The sequence below is a fragment of the Manacus candei genome, unplaced genomic scaffold, assembly GCF_025592945.1.
Source record: "Manacus candei isolate 608988 ecotype Guabito, Panama unplaced genomic scaffold, ASM2559294v1 h1tg000036l, whole genome shotgun sequence".
Classification (NCBI taxonomy): Eukaryota; Metazoa; Chordata; class Aves; order Passeriformes; family Pipridae; genus Manacus; species Manacus candei.
The window spans coordinates 876,772-897,222 of NW_026138084.1; the positions used below are offsets into that span (position 1 = coordinate 876,772).

Genomic DNA, 20,451 nt, shown 5'->3' on the forward strand with positions numbered 1-20,451 from the left:
AGGGAGGAATAACCTCAGGCACTAGTGAGTGCTGGATGGTTGGAAAGAAGCTTTGCAGGAAAGGACTTGGGGGTCCTGGGGGACAAGCTGAACGCGAGCCAGCAACGTGTCCTTGTGGCAAGTCAGCCAAGACTATCCTGGGCTGCTTTAGAAGGATAAGGACAACCCCTTCATTCCCAGTGTTGCTGTGCCTAAGTTATTCCATGAACAAATGCTGGATTCCTACGGATTTGAGTCGTAGGAGCCTCAGGTTCCTCCAGCTGCTCTCTACCTCACACCAAACCGCTTGTGTGGCTGCCAAGAGGTTACTCAACAGCTCTGCTCCCTCTTCCCATCTGGCTGCTCACTCCAAGCAGGAGGGTTTGTAACTGTCCCTTCCTCAGCTGAAGGACCTCTCTGGAGCACTTTCCTCTGCCCAGTTGCTATTTTTCACAAGTTAATAACAAGGACATAAATATTTCCCTCTATACTGTGTCAAATTCAGTTATAATTGGCAGTGAGGATTAAAAGATATCAAGCAAAATAAGTGACCAAAAAAAAGGATTCCTTTCTTTAAGAAACCAAGAAGGGAAAGTCTAGCTATTTTAAACATAGCAGAAACTGCAAAACTGTTTCACATGAGTATCTCATCAGGAATTCCTGCACCTGCATTTCCCCAAAGTGAGGGAAATTACTCAGACCAGACCACTAGAAAAAAGTGTATAAGCTAAGATATGCAGATTTTTAACCATTCATATTGGTTTGCTAAAGTGGCAAAACATTTCAGCCACCTAAACCAGACTACGAACAACAAATCTAATATAACTTCACTGTTAAGTAATTTTTACATAACTTAATGTAATTTCAAAAAGCATTTACTTATGTACCAGGAAGCAATTGCTGTTATCTCTGGAAGACAGCGATTCCCAACATTAAATTATATACAATATTAATTCAAATCCCAGTTAAAAGTATTTATCCAGAAAAACTACAGCACACCACAACAAGCAAAAGAAACCAAACAGAAATTAATATTTTCATTTCATTTTGATCAGAATTTAACAGCAACATGATAATAAAAGCAACAGTTAACTAAAAATAATGAAACCATGTTCTGAAGCCTATGTTTTCCTCAATGTTTAGAATTTAACATTGTTTTTTGGGTTTGTGTTGAGACTTTTTTTCCCCCCTCCTTTCTGGGGAGACTAGAGGCTTGAGAACAAAGCTGCTAATAGGAAACATATGGAAAAGTCCTGGAGTAAATGAAAATCTGACTCTAATTCCAAATGCCACGTATCACATACCACTGTCTAAGTTATCTGCTAAGATAAATGCAAGATTTACCCTCCATACTTGATGAATCACGTGAAATGGAAGACAATGTTAAGTATTAAACAAACAGAAAGGCTTTCAGGATATTTAAAAGACTTCCAAAAGTAATCAATATTTTGAACTGAGTTGGGATGTTTCTCAAAGCTTGTGTGAGCCAGTAAAAGATTGGCTCAACAGGACGTGCTGCCAACAGACAGACTTGCTGCAGCTTTTCCTATAAAACATGAACAGTCCAAGTGAACAGTGTGAGTCTGGGTTTAACCATTGTGCTGCTGGGACTGCAGGGGGCACAACACCCAGCCAGGCTTCCCTGGGCACCAACGTTTTCTGACTCCAATTCTTGCCCAGGAGAAACCTGAAGCCCATCAGATTTTCTGGCCCAGCAGGGCTGTGGAGAGAGTTTTGATGAGAATCTCACACATTTGCACCCACAGCTGGGTCCTGCCATAAAGCCCCTGTGCAGCAGCAGGAATTCCACGAGCCTGGATGCACCAGGGCAGCCCCAGGTACACAGAGCCCTCTGCCAGGGCTCAGTGCACTGGTACCTCCCACCACCTCCCCCAGGGTTTCTGTCAGAGCCAGAGGGGCAGCACCAAAATTCATCTTCTCCCTGCACAATGACATTTGCAGGAGCTGTTATGGAGTTACATTCTCTGCTAAGAATGGAAAAAATCTCCTGCTGACAGGTTGCCAAAGGATGTAAAATTTCCAGAGGGACAGAGTGGGAGCGAGACACGGCCACAAGAACGGACTTGCCTCTTAATTCTTCAGCTTGTGGTATTTCCAAGAGCTTTTTAGATATAAAGACCAATGAAAATATTTTCCTTTCAGAAATGCTCTTTACATAACACATTAACTCCTGTTAAGTGGAGTTCTTTTCCAGTTGTGGAAAAAAAAACCGGGCTGCCATTCTAAAAGATACTATTTTACCAGAATTTATATCCTATTTAGGGCACCAAGAAGATCCAGACACCATATTATTCTTCTTCTGTCAGTTCTATCTTCTTTCTTTTCTCCAGGGCAAAACAAGGAACAGACAGAACAAGTGACTCACAGATCAGTCAAAGGGCCTAATTTTTTAGCATGAAGAAAGCAAAGAAACCACTTATGTATTAACCTCATGAGAAGATGCTTAAATTCAGGGAGTGATATAATAATCCAGTATTCTGCAACAACAATAAAAGCAACATTTCTCCAGCAGCAATACTGTGATGCAAGGTAATTATTACTTGCTCAAGAAAAAGTTGATGTTTAATAGTTAGAAATTAATAATTTCATTAAAGCCTACTTGGCTTTTTGGAATGCATATTTTTAATTTATATTTTAAGCTAATACATACAATTTCCATTTAGATGTCACCCTCCTTTAAATTATTATTTCTAATATTTCATTTTCTCGAATTCTACATTTCACAGGGCAAAAAAGAACTGTTATTTAACTCCATTTATAAAATTACTAACATAGAAAAAGAAAGTCAAATAACTTCCAGAAATAGAGCAACAGTAAATGTCAGTACAACAGTATACTTCGACCCCATATTCCATAACTGCACAATGTTGTTCTTTAACAGCAACCAGCAGAGCCTTCAGGTAATATGATAAGGTTTGAGATAAAAGAACCAGGGTACTTTTAGAAGTTATGTTCTGTGCAAACACCTACCTAAACTGGTAGCAAATATGTTTTCCCTGACACACTCTGCTCCCATTTAGAGGCCTGTAAATCTGGTACATTTAACATGAAGATAAAGTCTGTTGTGATGCTGTGCAGAAGAAAACATACTTAAAACCTCACACTGCCACAGCTATAAAGCAACATGCCAAGAGACCCCTTATTTGTCATGTCAGCACTACAGTTAACAATTAGCATTTACAAACTCACAATCTTTTATTTCGGCAAAGTAGAAAATAAGTCTGATCTAAATCCAGTCTTCAACATCCTTCTAACTTCCATCCAACACATGAACAGAAGAAAAAAGTAGTTACTCCTTATAAAAACCTTGTACTGTTATTGATGATAAAAAGTCACAAGCACAGTGAGTATTTTAAAAATAAAAAACGTTTCTTACCATGCTAACTACAAAGCTCTGTGCTGTGTCCCTTGAGCACGTTCCATTGGAGCACACGTGTGAAAGGCAATATTTCGTGGCTCCTGTCTCAGGAATGCTTTGCCTTAGCAACTCTGTGTGTTATGGATGAACACTGCCACGAGTGCCTTGTGCTCAGCACAGAGAGGGTAATGTATGTGTGCTTCCCACAGCTCCCTCCCAAAATCAGAATGCACAGGAACCTGAGAAGAGGAGAAAATGCAAGCATGGAAAACACATCTGTTAGATGTGCAATTGCTTCATAAACTGCTCTGTCTTTCTGAAAGGACTTTTCCACTCAAACATTTCACTGTGGGTGAACCAGTATCTAGTTCACCCATTGGCCCTCCTGAACACCTACCCCAGTCCCCTCTCTGGGGCTGCTTTTGTGACACACAGACTCATTGAGAGGTTTCAGTACCAAGGGAAGTGTTTGGCAAAGATGGGAAGGGAGTTCTGGACAGCTGTCCTGCAGTCATATGGAGTACTGACATTTCAAAGGCAGCCACTCTATCAGCTCAACTTTGCTAAAGTTTACTCTAATCACTCAAAGCACTGGTTTCATGCCATCCCCTCACTAAGATCCAGTTAGGATTTTTTTAATAATTGATTTCTTTAAAACAAAAGCATTATGGATGTTTATATTCTGGCTACAAATAGTTGCAGGCATTAACTCCACTCTTCAAAAAGTCATAGGACAAGGTAAAAGAAAGTGTCAGAAGCAGGACAGAAGGCAACAAGGACACTTGTCTTATTACCACAGAAGATCTGTAACTAATGCCAAGATCAACTCCCCTTTCTGAATGAAATGACAAGTAACAGGCTGCCCAGAGAAGGTGTGGCTGTCCCATCCATGAAAGTGTTCAAAGCCCCAGGTTGGATGGGGCTTGGAGCAACCTGGGTTAGTGGAAGGTGTCCCTGCCCATGGCAGGGGGTGGAATGAGATGGTCTGTAAGGTCCCTTCCAGCCCAAAGCATTCTGTGATTCTGTGAATGCTGATTCAAGTGTGAACCAACCTCAGGTCCTCACCATAAGACCTTTGAAGGGTCTCAGAACAGAAGAACTGAATAAAAATGAGACCCTCTCTCAGCTCTGTCAAGAAGAGGCTGTGACTTACAAATTATGCAAACCACAGAGAAACACTTCTCACTTGATTAACTGCCATAAATCAAAAGACATTTATTTTACACATCAGGCAGAATACAAGTGCATGGACAAGCATCTCTCCCATAACACTGTTAATATAAAATAAAATCCAAACAAAATGGAGATAAAAATGGAGAGTAACTGGAGGAGATACTTTTTTCCTTATAGGACAATATGCCAGGGTACCAAAGAATGACACCTGGAGTTTCTGTGAAAGTCTCCAAGTCACAGACCCTGGCTGCAGAAATAATGGACTGCAGGCCATAAATGCAATGCTGGCTGTGCTACCACAAGGTCTTGTGCTAAAAGGAGAGGATTTATTCTTTATAAGAAAGATAGGATATTAAAAATGAAGAACCAGTTTAAGGTTGATGCCCAGTTTCCAGACTATTGGACAGAGCTGAAAGGCTGCCTGGCAAAATCCTCTGCACCACCAGGTTGGACAGTTGTATTTGTTTGAACATTTCTAGAGCAATAGATATTCAAGAAAAGAAACACATTCTGTAGTCATTGTACAAGCAAGGACCTTCACTCTTAAACACACTCAGAAGAGCGAATAGGAAGCACTTTCCATCACGTACAAGGGGAAAATCTCTGCTAATGCAAAACATTTTCCTAAGCATGATCCTTCAGGAATTCTTTGGCAAATCACTTAGACAACTACTCCTCAACCTTGCCTGAAAGTGCCTAAAAAAAACACCCTTATAAGCATATGATTTGCAGACTGGATACAAACCTGGGAACAATCTGAAGTTGCAGGCACATTTTCCTGTTCTTTTACCAAAACTGCAGAAAGTCCTTAGCTATGAATGGATGAAATAAGGTGATGAATCCTTATTGATATAAACTGTTATGGTAGAGTAGAATTCACATTATCTCTTTAGGCATCTCTCAGCTTAGGGCACTGAAGGCAGCAGTTCTGTTTGAAAGGAGTAGAAGTGCCTGTTTTGGAACAGACATTCAGCTGTGTTGCCTTCCTCACTTTCCTCCCTTACAAAACACAATGTTCCTTTAATTTTATTTACAATATTTATTAGTGAGTGCAAGACACCTGCCACGTACTATGATCATTTATATAATTTTATATAGAGCACAAATCAGGCAAAATAAAGGCTCTGTTAAAGTTTGAGGCCCAACTGCTAATGCTGCCTCAAGAAAATAAATATATCTGTGCCAGTAAACAGTTGCAAGAACAGGCAGACATTCCTATATTATATTGGTGTAATCAGTGATACACAATCTCCAGTTCAGCAGAACTCCATGAGGGACAAAAATACAGCCCAAAGTCATCTGTCTTGGAACAGCCAAAGCAGGCAGTATAAAAATACAAAGTATAAAGCAAAGTATATTTATTAAACAAGCTATTCCATTACTAAAAATATAAGTGTCAGCTGACAACAGTGACTCTCCTCAGCAGAGATTTTCAGGGTATTTTAGAGTAACTAGACACTACTTGCAACAGATAATATTGCTTGCATGAATTTTAAACTTGTCTTATTATTCCAGTATTGATTGTTTATGATATTGTGTTAGGAGAAACATTATATGCTGAGGACTATTTAAATGCCTCTGCTCTAGAAAGTAAAATCCATCTATTTAAAAAAAAGCAACCCTTCCCAGTAGTATTAATAATATTATTGTAACACTACTATTTTAGTATTACAATCTTCTAAGTTTTCTAACACAGCAATGCATTCAGAAAAATGTTACAACCCTCCTCTTCTGTCAGTCTCTCCAAATCAATTACTGTAAATTGATACTGTCATTGCAAAAAACCTCACACTCACCCTTCCATTCAGAAAGTTTCAGTATTACAAGCCTGAACGTGCCAGGAGACTTGATACTCTGCTTTTGCAATGCCAATTGCTCATTGCAAGTGTTCATGTAGATGTTTAAACTGCCATTTAACGAGACCAGGGCTCCCTAAAGTATTGCTTCTGGATGCTTCTAGTACCTTCAGCTCGAAAAATTCAGTGTATTACTGTTCATTAGCAGAAGTTACTCAACAACTGCCAGTGGGATTATATTAATTCCCATGGTACAAGGTCAATAAGCTCAACTGTTTTCAGTTGCTCAACATGTTCTTCCCAGGAGCTCTTAGCAAAACAGAGCAAAACACTTAAAAAGGGCTGCACAAGAAGTGAGTTGCCAGAGTTTTGACCTTGAAATACCACCTACTAAATGGGAAATTAAGAGAGACCACACACCAAGGTTCAGGTCCGAGGCAACAGCAAAGCCCCACACATGGCACAGCCCTGCCTTCCTTTGCTCTTTTAAACGGGTTAGTTCTTGTCTCAGCTCTGCAGGACTACTGCTATGATCTGATGGCCCCTTTTCCATAACCTTTTCCTTTAAAAACACAGATTCACACAGGGACACGCTCCTGGAATGGCTTTCCACTGAAGAACAGACTGACATGAAGCCTGGAAGGGTTGTTCTTAACTGAGGGCTCTGGCTGGGCTGGAGCCTCTGCAGGAACAAGCAGTTGAGTATCTTGATTTGCTGAGCTCTGCACTGCAGTCACTGGATTTTCAGATCCTGCACAGGATAAATAAATCCAGCAGCCACTATTCAGTTGCCACTCAGTTACTTCTGGTGATGGCAAGGACAAGAAGTGCCTTTGCAGACCTTCTACAGGACTCACAGAGGTTGCAGGTGGTCTGACAGTATTTGGGGATTGCCAGTTAACACCTAGAAATTAGGATGCAACGAGCTTCTGTGCCTACAGCCCGACCTTGAAGGGCAGCCCAGGAGATGACACCAGCCTAAGGCTCTTTCCTATTTCAGAAACCCACAGGCTTTACAGGGAACCGAATTACAATTCACAGTTCCTCATTATATTTGACTTTTCTGCAGTGCAATCACTCAGAACAAACCAACATTACCAATTCTTATCTGAAACAGAACTCCTACCGAGTTGTCAACTGAGGATTTAAAAGTTTTGAGCTTGAGGCTTTTCTTCAGATATTTGACAGTGGAGAATTACCTCTGCTGAAGACCTTCCTAATTCTAGCAAAATTATGTGTACAAGACAGTCTTCAGGTCTAATTTCAGCAGCTTGGCTTCATATCAATTCCCTTAATTCTCTATAAACAAGATGCATGCTTTTTCTTTTTTCTTCTCCTTTCTCTGGCTTCATATATTAAGTTTGGGAGAGAAAGGAAAAAACCTCACCAAGAAAAACCCAACAAACACAAAAACCCCCTAAGAATTTAAACCAGTGAATATAAGGAAAAGGCCAAGTAGTGTAATTCATACCTTCTTATTATCAGGGCTAGTCCCATTCACCTCAGTGTCACTGGTGATCTTCTCTACTTTATTCTGTGAATATTTGGCTATCTCAAATGTGTTAGGTTGACTGTACTCAACTAGCTAAACTAACCTAAATTCATTAAATCCTAGAACAGACCTCTTCCTTATGCCTTCAGTCCCGAAACAAACCTGAAAAAGCTGTCAAGTCTCCTAAACTGAATGCAGTTAATGGAGATGGCAAAATTCTAAAGATTTTAATCTATTAAAAGGATCCATCCAAGTTTGGCTTAAGAAAATAAATGATCTTGAAGCCAACCCTGACTGCTACACTGACAGACATCCAGCTCTGCATCACAACTGCATAAAAAAGTTCACTAATTCAATGGTAAAAATAAGTCTTTATGAAATATGTTCTGAAACTAGAAACCAAAACATTGAAAATTTAAAAAGTGTTCAGTCTTTGAAACAAAATGTCTTATATGAATGATGCTAAATTTAACCCTCTCATTATCCTCCTTGTAAGGAAATTCCTACCACACCTCAAATGAAACCCCAGATCAAACCACATAGCTTGACCAAGATCACAAAGTATAGACTTGTTTGTCTCCAAGACAGCTCAGGCAACAAAACAGGAACTGAATCTTAATATATCCCATGGCCAGAGCTGCATCATCTTCTGCAGCTCAAAGTGCTTTAAATCAAGAGCTTTACCCCAGTTTCTCAAAAGGACAGACTCTCCTTCACTGCCACCATGGATTTTTAAATGCACCATGAGATTTTAACTCTCTTAATACCTTAAGAGCCTTTTGGACACAATCAGTACTAGGAAACAATAAGAAAAATATCAGGTATGGAATTAAAACTCTAAGTTTTATCTTTAGATAAAATAGGTTTAAATTTCACATATATTTTGTTTAGAACTGTTAATAGAACAAAGCTTCCAAGAATCTGTAACATGTTTTTTGTCTTGTGCTTAAAAAATACCCAAAGTTTGTAACAGCCAATAACATTTTACTAACTGGGCATAACAAACTTAGTGGGTTTTTTAATTACTTGTTCTGAAGGTATCCTAATTATTTCAAAAATTACTCTTTTTTTTAGTATTCCTTGGGGTTAGTGGTACAATGTAGCCATTCAGCTATTTATGGTACTGTTAATCAAGGATTATGGAGTTTTAATTTCTCTCTTTCAACCTCTCTCTTGTATTCTGTATTCTCTACATAAATACATGACTGCTTTAGTTTAGTTCCAGTATTGCCAACTCCTACAATAGTATTTTGGGCATGACTTCTGGTTCTTTTCTTTATATCCCCAATTTTAGAATCAGGTAAGATTTATCTTCTTAAACATGTTCCTGTTCTCAGTGTTAAAGAAGAAACTTGAAAAGGTCGAGCAAATCAGAGTCACAAAGCTCAAAGTCAAAAAAAGAAACTTAGTATTGCATTATTTTTTAAAACATGATACCTCTAAGGCACTTTTTAAGAAACATCTTTAAGAACTAGATTCTTTCTTTTGAATAGATTTGGAAATAACTTAATTATTCTACCAAACCAAAAACATAATTAAATGCTTTGGAAAAATCAAACACTTAATCCACTTCACACAAAACCTGTCCATTTTCTCCATTTTTTTTGCATATATCACAGTTATTTAAGTATCATACAGCAGCAAGTATCATACAGATAACTGTGCCTTTTTTCTTTAATTCCTCTTAAAAGGTATGAATAATATTTTTCTTGAGTAAAATGGGTTTTGTCTCATGTCACACTTGCCCTTTTCGTAAGATGTATGCTCTCTCTACATGACTTAACAAAAAAGATGTTGGGAACTCCCTGTGAATCCTTAACTTTACCACCACCACTCTGACAGCACTGCATAGCACAAGTTCTTTGCAGGAAGGAGACAGGACATATAGATTGGGGAGAGAAAAATGGAAGATGTTTATAAGAGCTCTTCTATGGCACATGTTTTCCCTCAGTTGTGGTAAGGGTAATTTTTTTTACTGTTTCTTAACTTCACCCTCAGAGGACAAACCCTTTGCAGAACTGAATCACTGCAGCTGAACTGATGAACTAATAACCTCTGTAATCATTTTTGAAGTCTTATTCTCTCTTTTTTTTTTTTTTATGGGAACTGGTAACACTGAAAGAATCTTGCAAATTATTGTGATTTTAACAAAAGGACAAATTGCTTCACAGCCTTACGACACAGCATCTACAGCAACTGATGATGTGGCACAAAGCACTTTTTTTTTTTATTTTACTGGCAAATCAGAAGAGGGGCCAAGGCTGTTATTTCATGTTGCCTTCCCACAAGGCTCCTCACCACAAAATATGGCTTAGACAGATCTTTTGTTCCTCCAGCTGCGCTAGGCTTAAGTCTCAGATGATTTCACCAGCACAATAACTTGCTGCCCTCTACAACTTCAACTTCACCGACTTCCAAAGAGTAAGTTTTCTTGGTAAGCAGGAATAAAATGAACTGATTGTGTTATTTTTTCAGTAAGGAGTGATTCGTGCATGTTCTATAATTTGTAGCCTAAACTGCTTACAAATACAGTTAGTAAGCTCTGAGTTCATTACAGATGGGAGAGAATTGTGCTTTTAAGACTTTCTGTTTTCAGCTCTAAGTATGTGGTTTATCATATTGAGTGCATCTGACTTGCATCTCCTGTTATCAAGTTTCCCCTGCCATGACTGTTTTAAGGTTAAGTTCTTAGAAATATCTCCTGAAGTGTTAATATCTCAGTGCTCTGAGAAGTGACCTGCAAGACTGGCAGGACAGTTACTATTCTAGTATTTATCAGACATACTCTCCGAGAGCCAAGGCACAAAGAACTCCCCCCAAATACCAGTTTCTTCACAAATCCACTGGGAGATTTTGGTACCTATTATTTATCCTCCCATCTGACATGATGGTAGTTCTCTTTACACCATCCACATGGCAAGTGGATCAATCCACAAAGGTCTAAGAAAGGGTTTTCCCAAACTGAGCAGACTTTCCTTGGTTGTTCCTCCTGGTTTCTTAGGACAGCTGTGGCACTGAGAACCAAAATTGTTCAATTCATAGAATACATCATGCATTAGGCTATGACCACTAGGAATCATAGGAAATTAGAATTTCTAAGTCTCATCTCCTTTGTTACTGACAGTGTTCTGTAACCAAATATTAAGATATCAAGAAAACAGAGTCCCTTTAATAAGAAACATGGATGTCATTATACAAACACCTGAGAATATCTGCTTTCCTCTCTCTGCCTCAGGGTTCTCGTCCTATACTGAGCAAAGTCTCTAAAACTTTTCCATGGTTTATGTGCTTTGACCTGCAATGTTACATTTTGACTCATCTGCTGTTGTTTAGGTTGAACAGCCTGACATGACTCACGGCTGCTAATTCTGCCAAATCACAGGGTTCCTCTGACTGCACAAAGTGCTCTACAGTGTTAGTCTGGCTTTGCAAAATGATTTGTCTTTCACAGCATCAGGGTTTCACCTCACAAGGGTACTTTGAAGGCCAAGTAGTTCACATCTATAGAGAACATAGGATTAGAGAAGCACAGGAAGACTATGAAGATTTTTTGTGATGTGCAGACAATGGTTGAAGTGCATTGGATTTAACTAAGTTATGGGAATGGAAAAAATCCCATTTTTATCATTATTAACACACAGTACTAAGCCAACCATGTTTTGTGGAAAATAATAGAAAACCAACATAAAATGCCACAGAACATACAATCCCCAAAGCCACATAAATTTCTATTTTACATAATATACAATATTTCCAATCTATTTCAATGTTCTCTTTATAGAAACAATCCTGGGATTACCTCGCCTTAGTCCAGGACATATATTTTTAACAAAAATAACTTTGTTTAAAAACAAAAACAACAGACACGAGCCATGGCTTGGATGCTTAGTAAGACAAGCAGTTTCTTCACAAGGAGGGTAGTACAGCACTGCCTTGGGTTATTTAGAGAGATGCTGGAATTCCACCCCTGAAGATCTCCAAGAGAAAAGTCGAGGCTGATCTAATCTGCTGCTGGAGATGGAAACACTTGAGCAGCAAGTGGCTGCCCCATCCCTGGGAGTGTCCAAGGGCAGGCTGGACAGGGCTTGGAGCAACTTGGGCTAGTGCAAGGTGTCTGTGCCCATGGCAGGGGCTGGAATGAGATGGGCTTTAAGGTCCCTTCCACCCTAAAGCATTCCATGATTCTGTGATTCTATGAAATCACTTCCAAACACTTGTGTGACATTGGCTATGCACCAGAGTGAGGATAACAAATGCCTTTACAAAAATGTGTCTAATTAGGGTATTATGTGTAATGGGTATAATTAGGGTACCTACAAATATCTACAAATATAGGTGTATAACCAGGGTACTGCTGTGTTTCTAAAGGTCTGAGGAAGAAGGTTACTCAGGAATTCCATCTGCACCCATTTCAAACTGAGTTATAAGGCTGACGCTTAACCCACTGTCCAACACAAACCTCAGTGATACCACTTCATAAAAAACCCTTCTGCAACTCTGCAGTAAATTAAAGTGAGACAGGAATGAAGACTGGGATTGGTTAACACTCCCAACTGGTGTCCTTCAGTACCAGGCACAGGACATGTAGAAAGCTGTCCCTTGTCTGAAGTCAGACCAGAAAACTTCTTTTTACATCAAGTACAATGAATTTGTTTATGCTTTTTTTTCTTGAAAGGTACAGATCAAAACTTGGTTTTGTGAATAATGGCACTGACAGCGTTGCCAAAGAAATGCACTGTTCTACTTACTTCATTACTTCATTACGTATTGCTGCTTTTTAAAAGTTAAACTCACACGTAATTTACTTTATGACTATCTAAAACTTAATTTTCCTTCTCATCAACAGGTCACAACATATGAATTTAAATATGGGGATTCTGAGCCAATCAATCTTTCCCCTCCTCTGGGCTGCTTTGGTCGTTTGTCAGTACGAAGATTATGATTTCGAGGATGACTATGAGGAGCCAGACCATCAAACTCCATATTATTTTAACCCAAACACACAAGCTGAAGTTCCTCGCTTTCCTTTCCCAGTGGAGTGTGCCAGGGAGTGTTTTTGCCCACCAGCTTTCCCCTTGTCCATGTACTGTGACCATCGGAACCTGAAGACAATCCCAAATATCCCCAGTCACGTCCAGCAACTTTACCTGCAGAACAACGACATTGAAGCTGTGCCTGCAGCACCATTCACTAATGTCACCTTTGTGAGGGAAATCAACCTCAGCTACAACAAAATTAAATTCCATAGGATTGACCAGGGGGTTTTTGCCAAACTTTCAAGCTTAGTGCAGCTTTATTTGCAACATAACGAGTTAGAAGAGTTTCCATTCCCACTGCCCAGCTCTCTAGAGAGACTCCTCCTTGGCTTCAATAAGATTTCCCGGTTGCCTGGGGAGGCACTGGAAGGGTTACCCAACATCACCACGCTGGACCTTTGCAGTAACTTACTTGATGACTCAGTACTCAAAGACAGACCCTTTTCCAACATGAAAAATCTACTGCAGCTCAACTTATGCAACAACAAGTTACAGACTATGCCTCCTGGTCTGCCATCATCACTTATGCACCTCTCTCTCGAAAATAATTCCATTTCTTATATTCCAGAAAACTATTTCCACAGACTTCCCAAAATCATTGCTCTGAGAATGTCCCACAATAACCTGCAGGACATTCCACGCAACACCTTTAACCTACCCAACCTCCTGGAACTTAACCTTGGACACAACAAACTGAAACAAGTATTCTATATTCCAAGAAGTTTGCAGCACTTGTATATTGAAGGCAATGAACTTGAAAGTACGTTGATGGATAAAATTCTTTAAAAGCAGAAAACTTAGTGGATTTTGGCACTGGTTGTGGGAGGAATGCAGGGAGAATATCATCCCATCTTCTTCAGGATGCATTGTAAACACATCCTCAGTCATTTGAGACCAAACTGATGAAATTAGAGAGGATTTGATTTTTCAGTTTACCCCTAATTTGCAATTCCTTGTAAAATTTAATACCAGTTTTTCATAGAACAAGCTAAAAACTTTTTGAAAATTGCTTCTGATGTGGCAACTGCTAAAAACATACAGACAAAAGGAATTCAAAAAACATTTCATTCACATAAAATACTGATTACAAACTGTAGTGGTAGTAATATTTTTTCTTTTTTTACTCCACAACCTTATAGTCTGTAAACCCCAAAACTGTCATCACTGCCATTTACAAAACTGATTTAAAATGCAAAAATGCTATTACTGCGCAAAAATATTTTCCCTTTTCCATTCCAAAACGTGAGTTTCGCTTTTGCAGTAGGTCTTAAATTCCTGCATTTTAATTAAGATTTTTCACTCTCTTGCAGACATAAACGTTACTTTGATGTGCCCAACTCTGGACCCACTGAACATCCACCAGCTGACCTACATCCGCGTGGACCAGAACAAGCTGACGAGCCCCATCAGCAGCTATGCCTTCTTCTGCTTCCCCCTCATCAGAACCATCTACTATGGAGAACAAAATGTGACTCTCAACAAGCCAAGCCGGCTCCGAACACCGGTGTTCCGGCGGTTCCTAACCCCCGAGGAATACCAGGAAGCAGAAGACAATCCTGAAACGCACAGTCAGGACACCGAAGAAGATCACGAAGCACAAGACAACAACTACTTCTACCCTTACTTTCACTGAAGGAATTGTTAATGAGTGTACAGGGAAAGTTTTCCTTAGTTGGGGGTCATTCATAGCCACTCTAGAACAATTGGATAGTCTGGGATGTTTAATATGGATGTGTGGAGGTTGGATTTAGTGTAGGGAAGTGTCCTCTTAGTGGTGTAGTAAAAACCAGAACAGCAGGAACAAAGAGCACTCACCTGAGCATCAGACAAAGTCTGATACATCCCTGGGTTGATGGTGGGCTTGCCCTTGGGTGAAGAAAACTGACCTGAAAAAGCTTCTGTGTTCTAAACTGCAAAATGCCTAAAACACACATGAATGTCATACTCTATAGGAACAAATAGTTAAGGGCAAAAATCCTCCCAGCTCTACATCCTACTGCTGAGAGCAGAGGAGAACAGACACACCAGAGAGCAGGACAGGAGGGTGAGGTCACAAGAACACTTCCACAAGGTTCCTCCACATCCTCCAGAAATACAGATGTTTCTTCTTCCAGTTTCTAACTGGACAAGAAAATCAATCTTGGAGGTTTGATTTTTCTCAAAAATTCTATTCCCCATTCTATGTTTTAAGTGTCCTGACAAGGTGTATTATAATATTTACTTCTCTGTCTGTACCTCAACTATCACAGTCTTTCAAATGATATTTCAGCTTATTAGTAACATAGGCAATACACAACCTTTCATCACACTCTTAGAATCTAGGGAGAAGTATGAGTATTAACACAACTGAACCATTAGCATTTACATTTTACCTGTGCCTTAGCCCATGCTACTTCAGAAGACATATAAAACTGTAATATAATCTTATTAGAATTGTTAGTCAGGTAGAACAGGCACAAATAGAAGCATTCCAGGTTTTTTGAACTAATATTTTAGACTGTCCCTCTGCAAAGCTAATAGCAGTCAGCTACATTCTGCTTCAAAGTAGAATTAAAACTGCTTTAAGTAACCTGAAATACTGTATAATCCTTGAGCTATGTAGATTTTTTGGTGTCTTATGCCTAGAAACAGATCCAAATAACTACAGGGTAAGATAACACTATAGAGCACTTTATTGCTTTTTTTTTCTTCTTCATTTTTCAGCACTTTTTCCCCATTAATGCTTTGTTACCTGTGAGGGAGAATCCCCATTTTCAACAGGAAAAAAAAAGAATGCAAGCAAAAGAATACACTGTACTTTAACTATATGAAAACTCAAAAAGCTACAAAAAGTATGTGAGTAGATTTGTACCAGTGTTTCTATGAAGTAACACACAGGTTTGTTTTCTTTTTTCTCTTACAATGTCAGTTATTTTTTGAAGCCCACCTTCATATATTTTGGTTTCTGATGAAACAATTTTTAAGAAAATGAAAATACCTAGTGACACATTTTTTAACATAAAGATTCACTTTAAGCCCATGAATATAACCTTGTCTTCCTCTTTCTTAAAAGATGTTTATTAACATTTATCAACCTCTGGCTCATGAACAAGGAACATATGCATACTCATTAAAATATGTACAAATTTAGATATATTTACAACTTTATAGCTTTATCAATATAAACATGGAGTATATGAACCTTAGGGAACCTTTCAGCTATTTCAAATTTTAAGTGAATGGTGCACAAAATGCAGGCTAAAATAGAGGCTTTTTTGAAAGGTTTGCTCAGCTTTAAAAAAAGGACACTATCCTATAGTATGAATATTATATCTTCTATCACAAACTTCCTGCTTTTTAAAATCATCTCTCAAGCAAAGCTTAGCTTTAGTTTTAAAGTAGAATTAAAGATATGAACTTTGCAGCAACTAGTTATATACATTTTTTAAAGTCAAACTGACAGTTATTGAAAGCTTTAGAGCTTATGACATTTAACTCATTTGAGTCTTATTATATTTAACTCCTTCAAATGGGACATGAAAGTTGTATTACAAAAAGAACCATTGTAACTCACTTTTCTTTCAGTTAATATTATCATCTCTCATCTGTGGCAAATAGGACACTGTTCTTCCAGAAGGATTTTAGGGTGATTATGGAACTAAAGACTTGTCAGCTTTGGAGAAACAGGAATTCCTAACAAAGAACAGAATTCATGGATATTGAGCTGAATACAGTTTGCTCTGGTAAGACTGGGAATGGCTTCTGTAAAAGCCACGATGCTCTGCCCTTGCAAATCTCTTGGAGTTCTCTGAAGGAATCATGAAGGATGGGGAAAAGGGAGATCCTGGTCCAAACTGCCTATAAAAATTTCTGAGAGGTTTTTAAGGAAGAATAAATGGTCAGTTCTCACTGTGGAGGGATCCCACTGGTGGGAGCTTTGCTGGAATTTATTCAGTTTAAAACACTTGCAAGAGATGGACAAAGCAGGTTGAGCAGGGAGGTTAGGAGAGCTAAGGATTGATGAGTGACTGCAACAAGGCCTTGGGATGCTAAAACAGCCAATGAAACTCATCACTCTTAAAGAGAAGTGATAGCCAAGGGAAAGATGGAAGTGTGACCTCATTGCCACCACTCAGCAGCAAGACTCAAGTAGTTCAGTAGGTGGTTCAATGAAAAACATTGGCTTGGTACCCAGCAGCAAACTCAAATGTAGAGTAACTAGAGAGAAAGAGAAAGCAAGAGACATCAAGGCGCCACTATAAATCTATGATTCACCCAGACATTAATCACATTATTGATTTCCAAACCCTCAGGTAGTTGGTGTAATTACATATGGCATGATTAGAAAAGGATCTCAGAAAGGTAATGAGGCCACCAAAGGTAAGGAATGGCTTCTATCTAAACAGCATAGAAGGCACTCACCAGCTCAGCAAAGAAATTCCTAAGAGGAGCTCCAGAAGATCCCCACAAAATTAGGAGCTGCACAGACAGCATGGATCCAGGGATCAGCTGCTCCAGGACAGGGGCAAGGAGCCATCAGGGGATATGGCCCAGGTACAAACTGGACAAACAGCCATTTGTAGCAGTGAAAAGTCAGCCCTTAAGCTGAGCTCCCGAGGACACAGCAGCAATTTTACCTGTGTTTCAAGAGAAGACTGCACAGGTAATTGTATTTCTTGGAAGAGATCCATTACAGGTTGTTAAACAAAGCACAGTAGGTACAAAAGAGCTGATCTGAAAATAGCTGGAGAATGGAAGAACATTTGAAGACAGGATGAGACAAGGATCCTACCTGACTGTCCTGTTCCCACTCTTCCCAAAGCGTCTGCTCATGGCCCTTGCTGGAGACAGGACTGCAGAGGGGTCACACTGCCCTTTATGTGCCCTCCCTACCCTCAGCTCTGCTAATGTGCTGCTGTTGCTCCTCACTACCAGGAAATGCTGAGTGCCTCCATAGAGGAGAATTTTAAACTCTGTGGGTTTTTTTTTAAGCACTACCAACTGTGGTTATATTCCAAGGCATTTTCCAGCTCCTTAAATTTGGGAACAGCATGCCTACAATGCTCCACGCTGCAGTGTCCTGGAGCAGACAGACATCCACCCTGATCCAGGTACTCAAAGCAGCCCTGCAAGTGTGGAGCTCTGGATAAACCAATTATACCACTACACAAGCACCAGATTTTGGTAGCAAAACATCCTTGCTTCATGTTTGCTCTGGTATTTAGTTTCAGAATATTATTTAGTGGTTTTAAGAAGAAAATAGATTTGTAAACTAAGAACTAAACATGTATTAAAATCTTATCTATTTCATCAGTAACAGCAAGATCTAACAAGCATCAAACAGCTTAATGAGCTTATTTACAGCAGAATCAGAAAACACAGAAGCAAAGCCTGATCTGGTTCACAACTCAGTGTCTCCATTAGCAATTCAGTAGAAGCACCAGCCACAAGAGGTTATTGTAAAAAATAAAAATAAAGGAAGATAAATAATTACATTTAGTTATTTAATCCAACTGTCTCCATTTCTTCCTTTAGCCTCAAAAGAGTGGGAATATATTTTGCCTTTTCCCATTTTTTGGAAGGTATTTCATAATTAAAAGAGTTACTTTTTGAGACTTACTTCAGTATTCTGATAATAAAAGTTATGTGGATTAGCAAAGAGTTCTTTATAGAAAACAGATGGTTTACAGTTCATGTTTTCTTAGTTTAATTTATTCACATTCCACTTTTACAATATGTATCCATTTCCTTCTTTGTTTCTCAGTTTGATCATTGCAAGTAATAAACATAGGTATTTCCTACCTGAAAAGTAGGAAAGGAGAACATGTTATATTTTTAACCAAAAAAAGTTTACACTGAAGAGATTTCACAATCATTTCCCAGCACTGCTGCAGGGGTATGAACTTTTCAGCTATAAGCCAAATTGTGTGTATTGCAAGTTATGGAACTCCACAAACACAAACACTTATCATCTGATGTTTTAAAGTATTTCATCCAAAGTTTACATTTCAAACAACCCAATTAATTTAAAAGAAAAACACATAATAATCTTATAATTCATTGCATAAATTCATCTTCTACACAGAAAAAAAAAAGAATAAATTAACCTTCCCCTTTCTTATAAAAGCACAAGGCAAGGAAAAGCAGGTAAATATGAAGATGAGCCACAGACACAGAGTAAAGCAGATGTACAAAGGACATAAGGGGCAGATGACAGGAAATCTGATGTAAAATATCTGTATCAGGCCACTGATGCTCAGAGCCCTGACTCGAGTGTCCCTGTGGACAGAGTAACAGCTCTCCACAAAGGATGGTGTTGTCATAAAGAACTAATGCCAATTCAGGAAGGAATTCTAAGAAATTTAAATAAGCTGCAGTAGGCTGGCTTTGTGTCAGGCTATAACTGGTGATATATAGCAAAGTTCAGGAGAACATGAGCTCCACAGAGGGGTCTGGGCGAGCAGACAGTGCTGTTCCTCCAGGGATCATTCACATTTGTTAACCACAGCTGCACTGCTGTTTAATACTGGGCCTGATTTTTAAAATGCACTTTATTCATTTATAACACAGTAACTGATAAAAGGACTCTTGTTTTTTCATAAATACAAGAAATAGAGGTAATGTCTTCAGCTTCCAAAAATTCTGATTATAAATCAGAATCATATGGAAGGATGTCCATACAATCACATTTTTCATCTGTCCCTGTTTTGCAGCTGGTGGCCCTAACAGTGACCTAAACTTAATCTAATCCACTGAGCCTTGGAAATTGTTGCAACTTTTCATACAAATACTGGAGGTGTTTATGCATAACTATTTCATCTCCAGCACTTTTTTGGTCATTCTGAATCTTGAAGAATGTTCTAAGCTTTGTCTCTACAAGATGATAATAATTTATTTTACATTTCATACCACCTCTGAACCCTCCTCCTTCCCTCCCATGCTGAGCTGGAATATACTTTAATGTTACCCAACTGTTCTATAGTATTGCCTTCAGCCCAATTTCTGTGCAGGGCTCAAGAACAAACCAGGAGACTGTTTCCTCCTCTCTTTGGGATACTTTTAGTTCCCTGAATGAATGCAACCCCAGCACAAGCACTAGCATTAAACTGCCTTAAAACTTGTTTTATCCCCTGTATCAGGACCTCAACAAAAAGCAGAGGGGGATGCAGGACTCACAGAAGTCTCATATCACAGAGCAGTACCAAAAAGAAAAAAGCAGTTTTAGAAGGCAGAATTAATTCCACACAAATGTCAAGCAGAAAAGGCCTGTATTTTAGAAAATAAAAATTACGTAGAGAACAACCTCATGAAGTTATATTTCGGTTAAAAAAGAAGAAAATAAAAAGATAAACACTGAGTTCAGTTTCAACATCACTTCATGCCTTTGTTCTCTCTAACAGAAAATCTATGCCTCGCTGCTTGTAAATTATTTTGCCCATGTTATCAGGCTGGTTCAATAACTCACTTTTACTCTCTAAAACCTTTTCTGTTATAATGATTCCAATCCAGAACAGCTCGTCAACATGAAGTGGTTAATCACACTTCACACACAAGACATGCTAAGGAATATTGAACATGTTGCCTTCCATGTGGAGCAAAAATATCACACACAAAAAG

At 38.9% G+C, this 20,451-nt stretch overlaps 2 protein-coding genes across 3 annotated transcripts in view; one reads left to right on the top strand and one right to left on the bottom strand.

Annotated features, from left to right (window-relative positions):
• Positions 1-20,451, bottom strand: part of CENPP (centromere protein P) — a 125,374-nt gene that overhangs the window by 77,475 nt on the left and 27,448 nt on the right. The gene's annotated exons all lie outside the window — the stretch shown is intronic.
• OMD (osteomodulin) lies at positions 10,079-18,405 on the top strand. 2 transcript variants are annotated; one of them, XR_007905478.1, is made up of 4 exons: positions 10,079-10,240; positions 12,666-13,615; positions 14,166-17,147; positions 18,225-18,405. XR_007905478.1 is itself a non-coding variant. In XM_051793193.1 (3 exons), the coding sequence occupies exons 2-3, from the start codon at positions 12,676-12,678 to the stop codon at positions 14,486-14,488; spliced, it is 1,263 nt and encodes a 420-aa protein (XP_051649153.1). In that variant the 5' UTR covers positions 10,079-10,240; positions 12,666-12,675; the 3' UTR covers positions 14,489-18,405. The 2 variants fall into 2 exon arrangements, 1 of the variants encoding a protein (XP_051649153.1); XM_051793193.1 differs by having other exon boundaries at positions 14,166-18,405.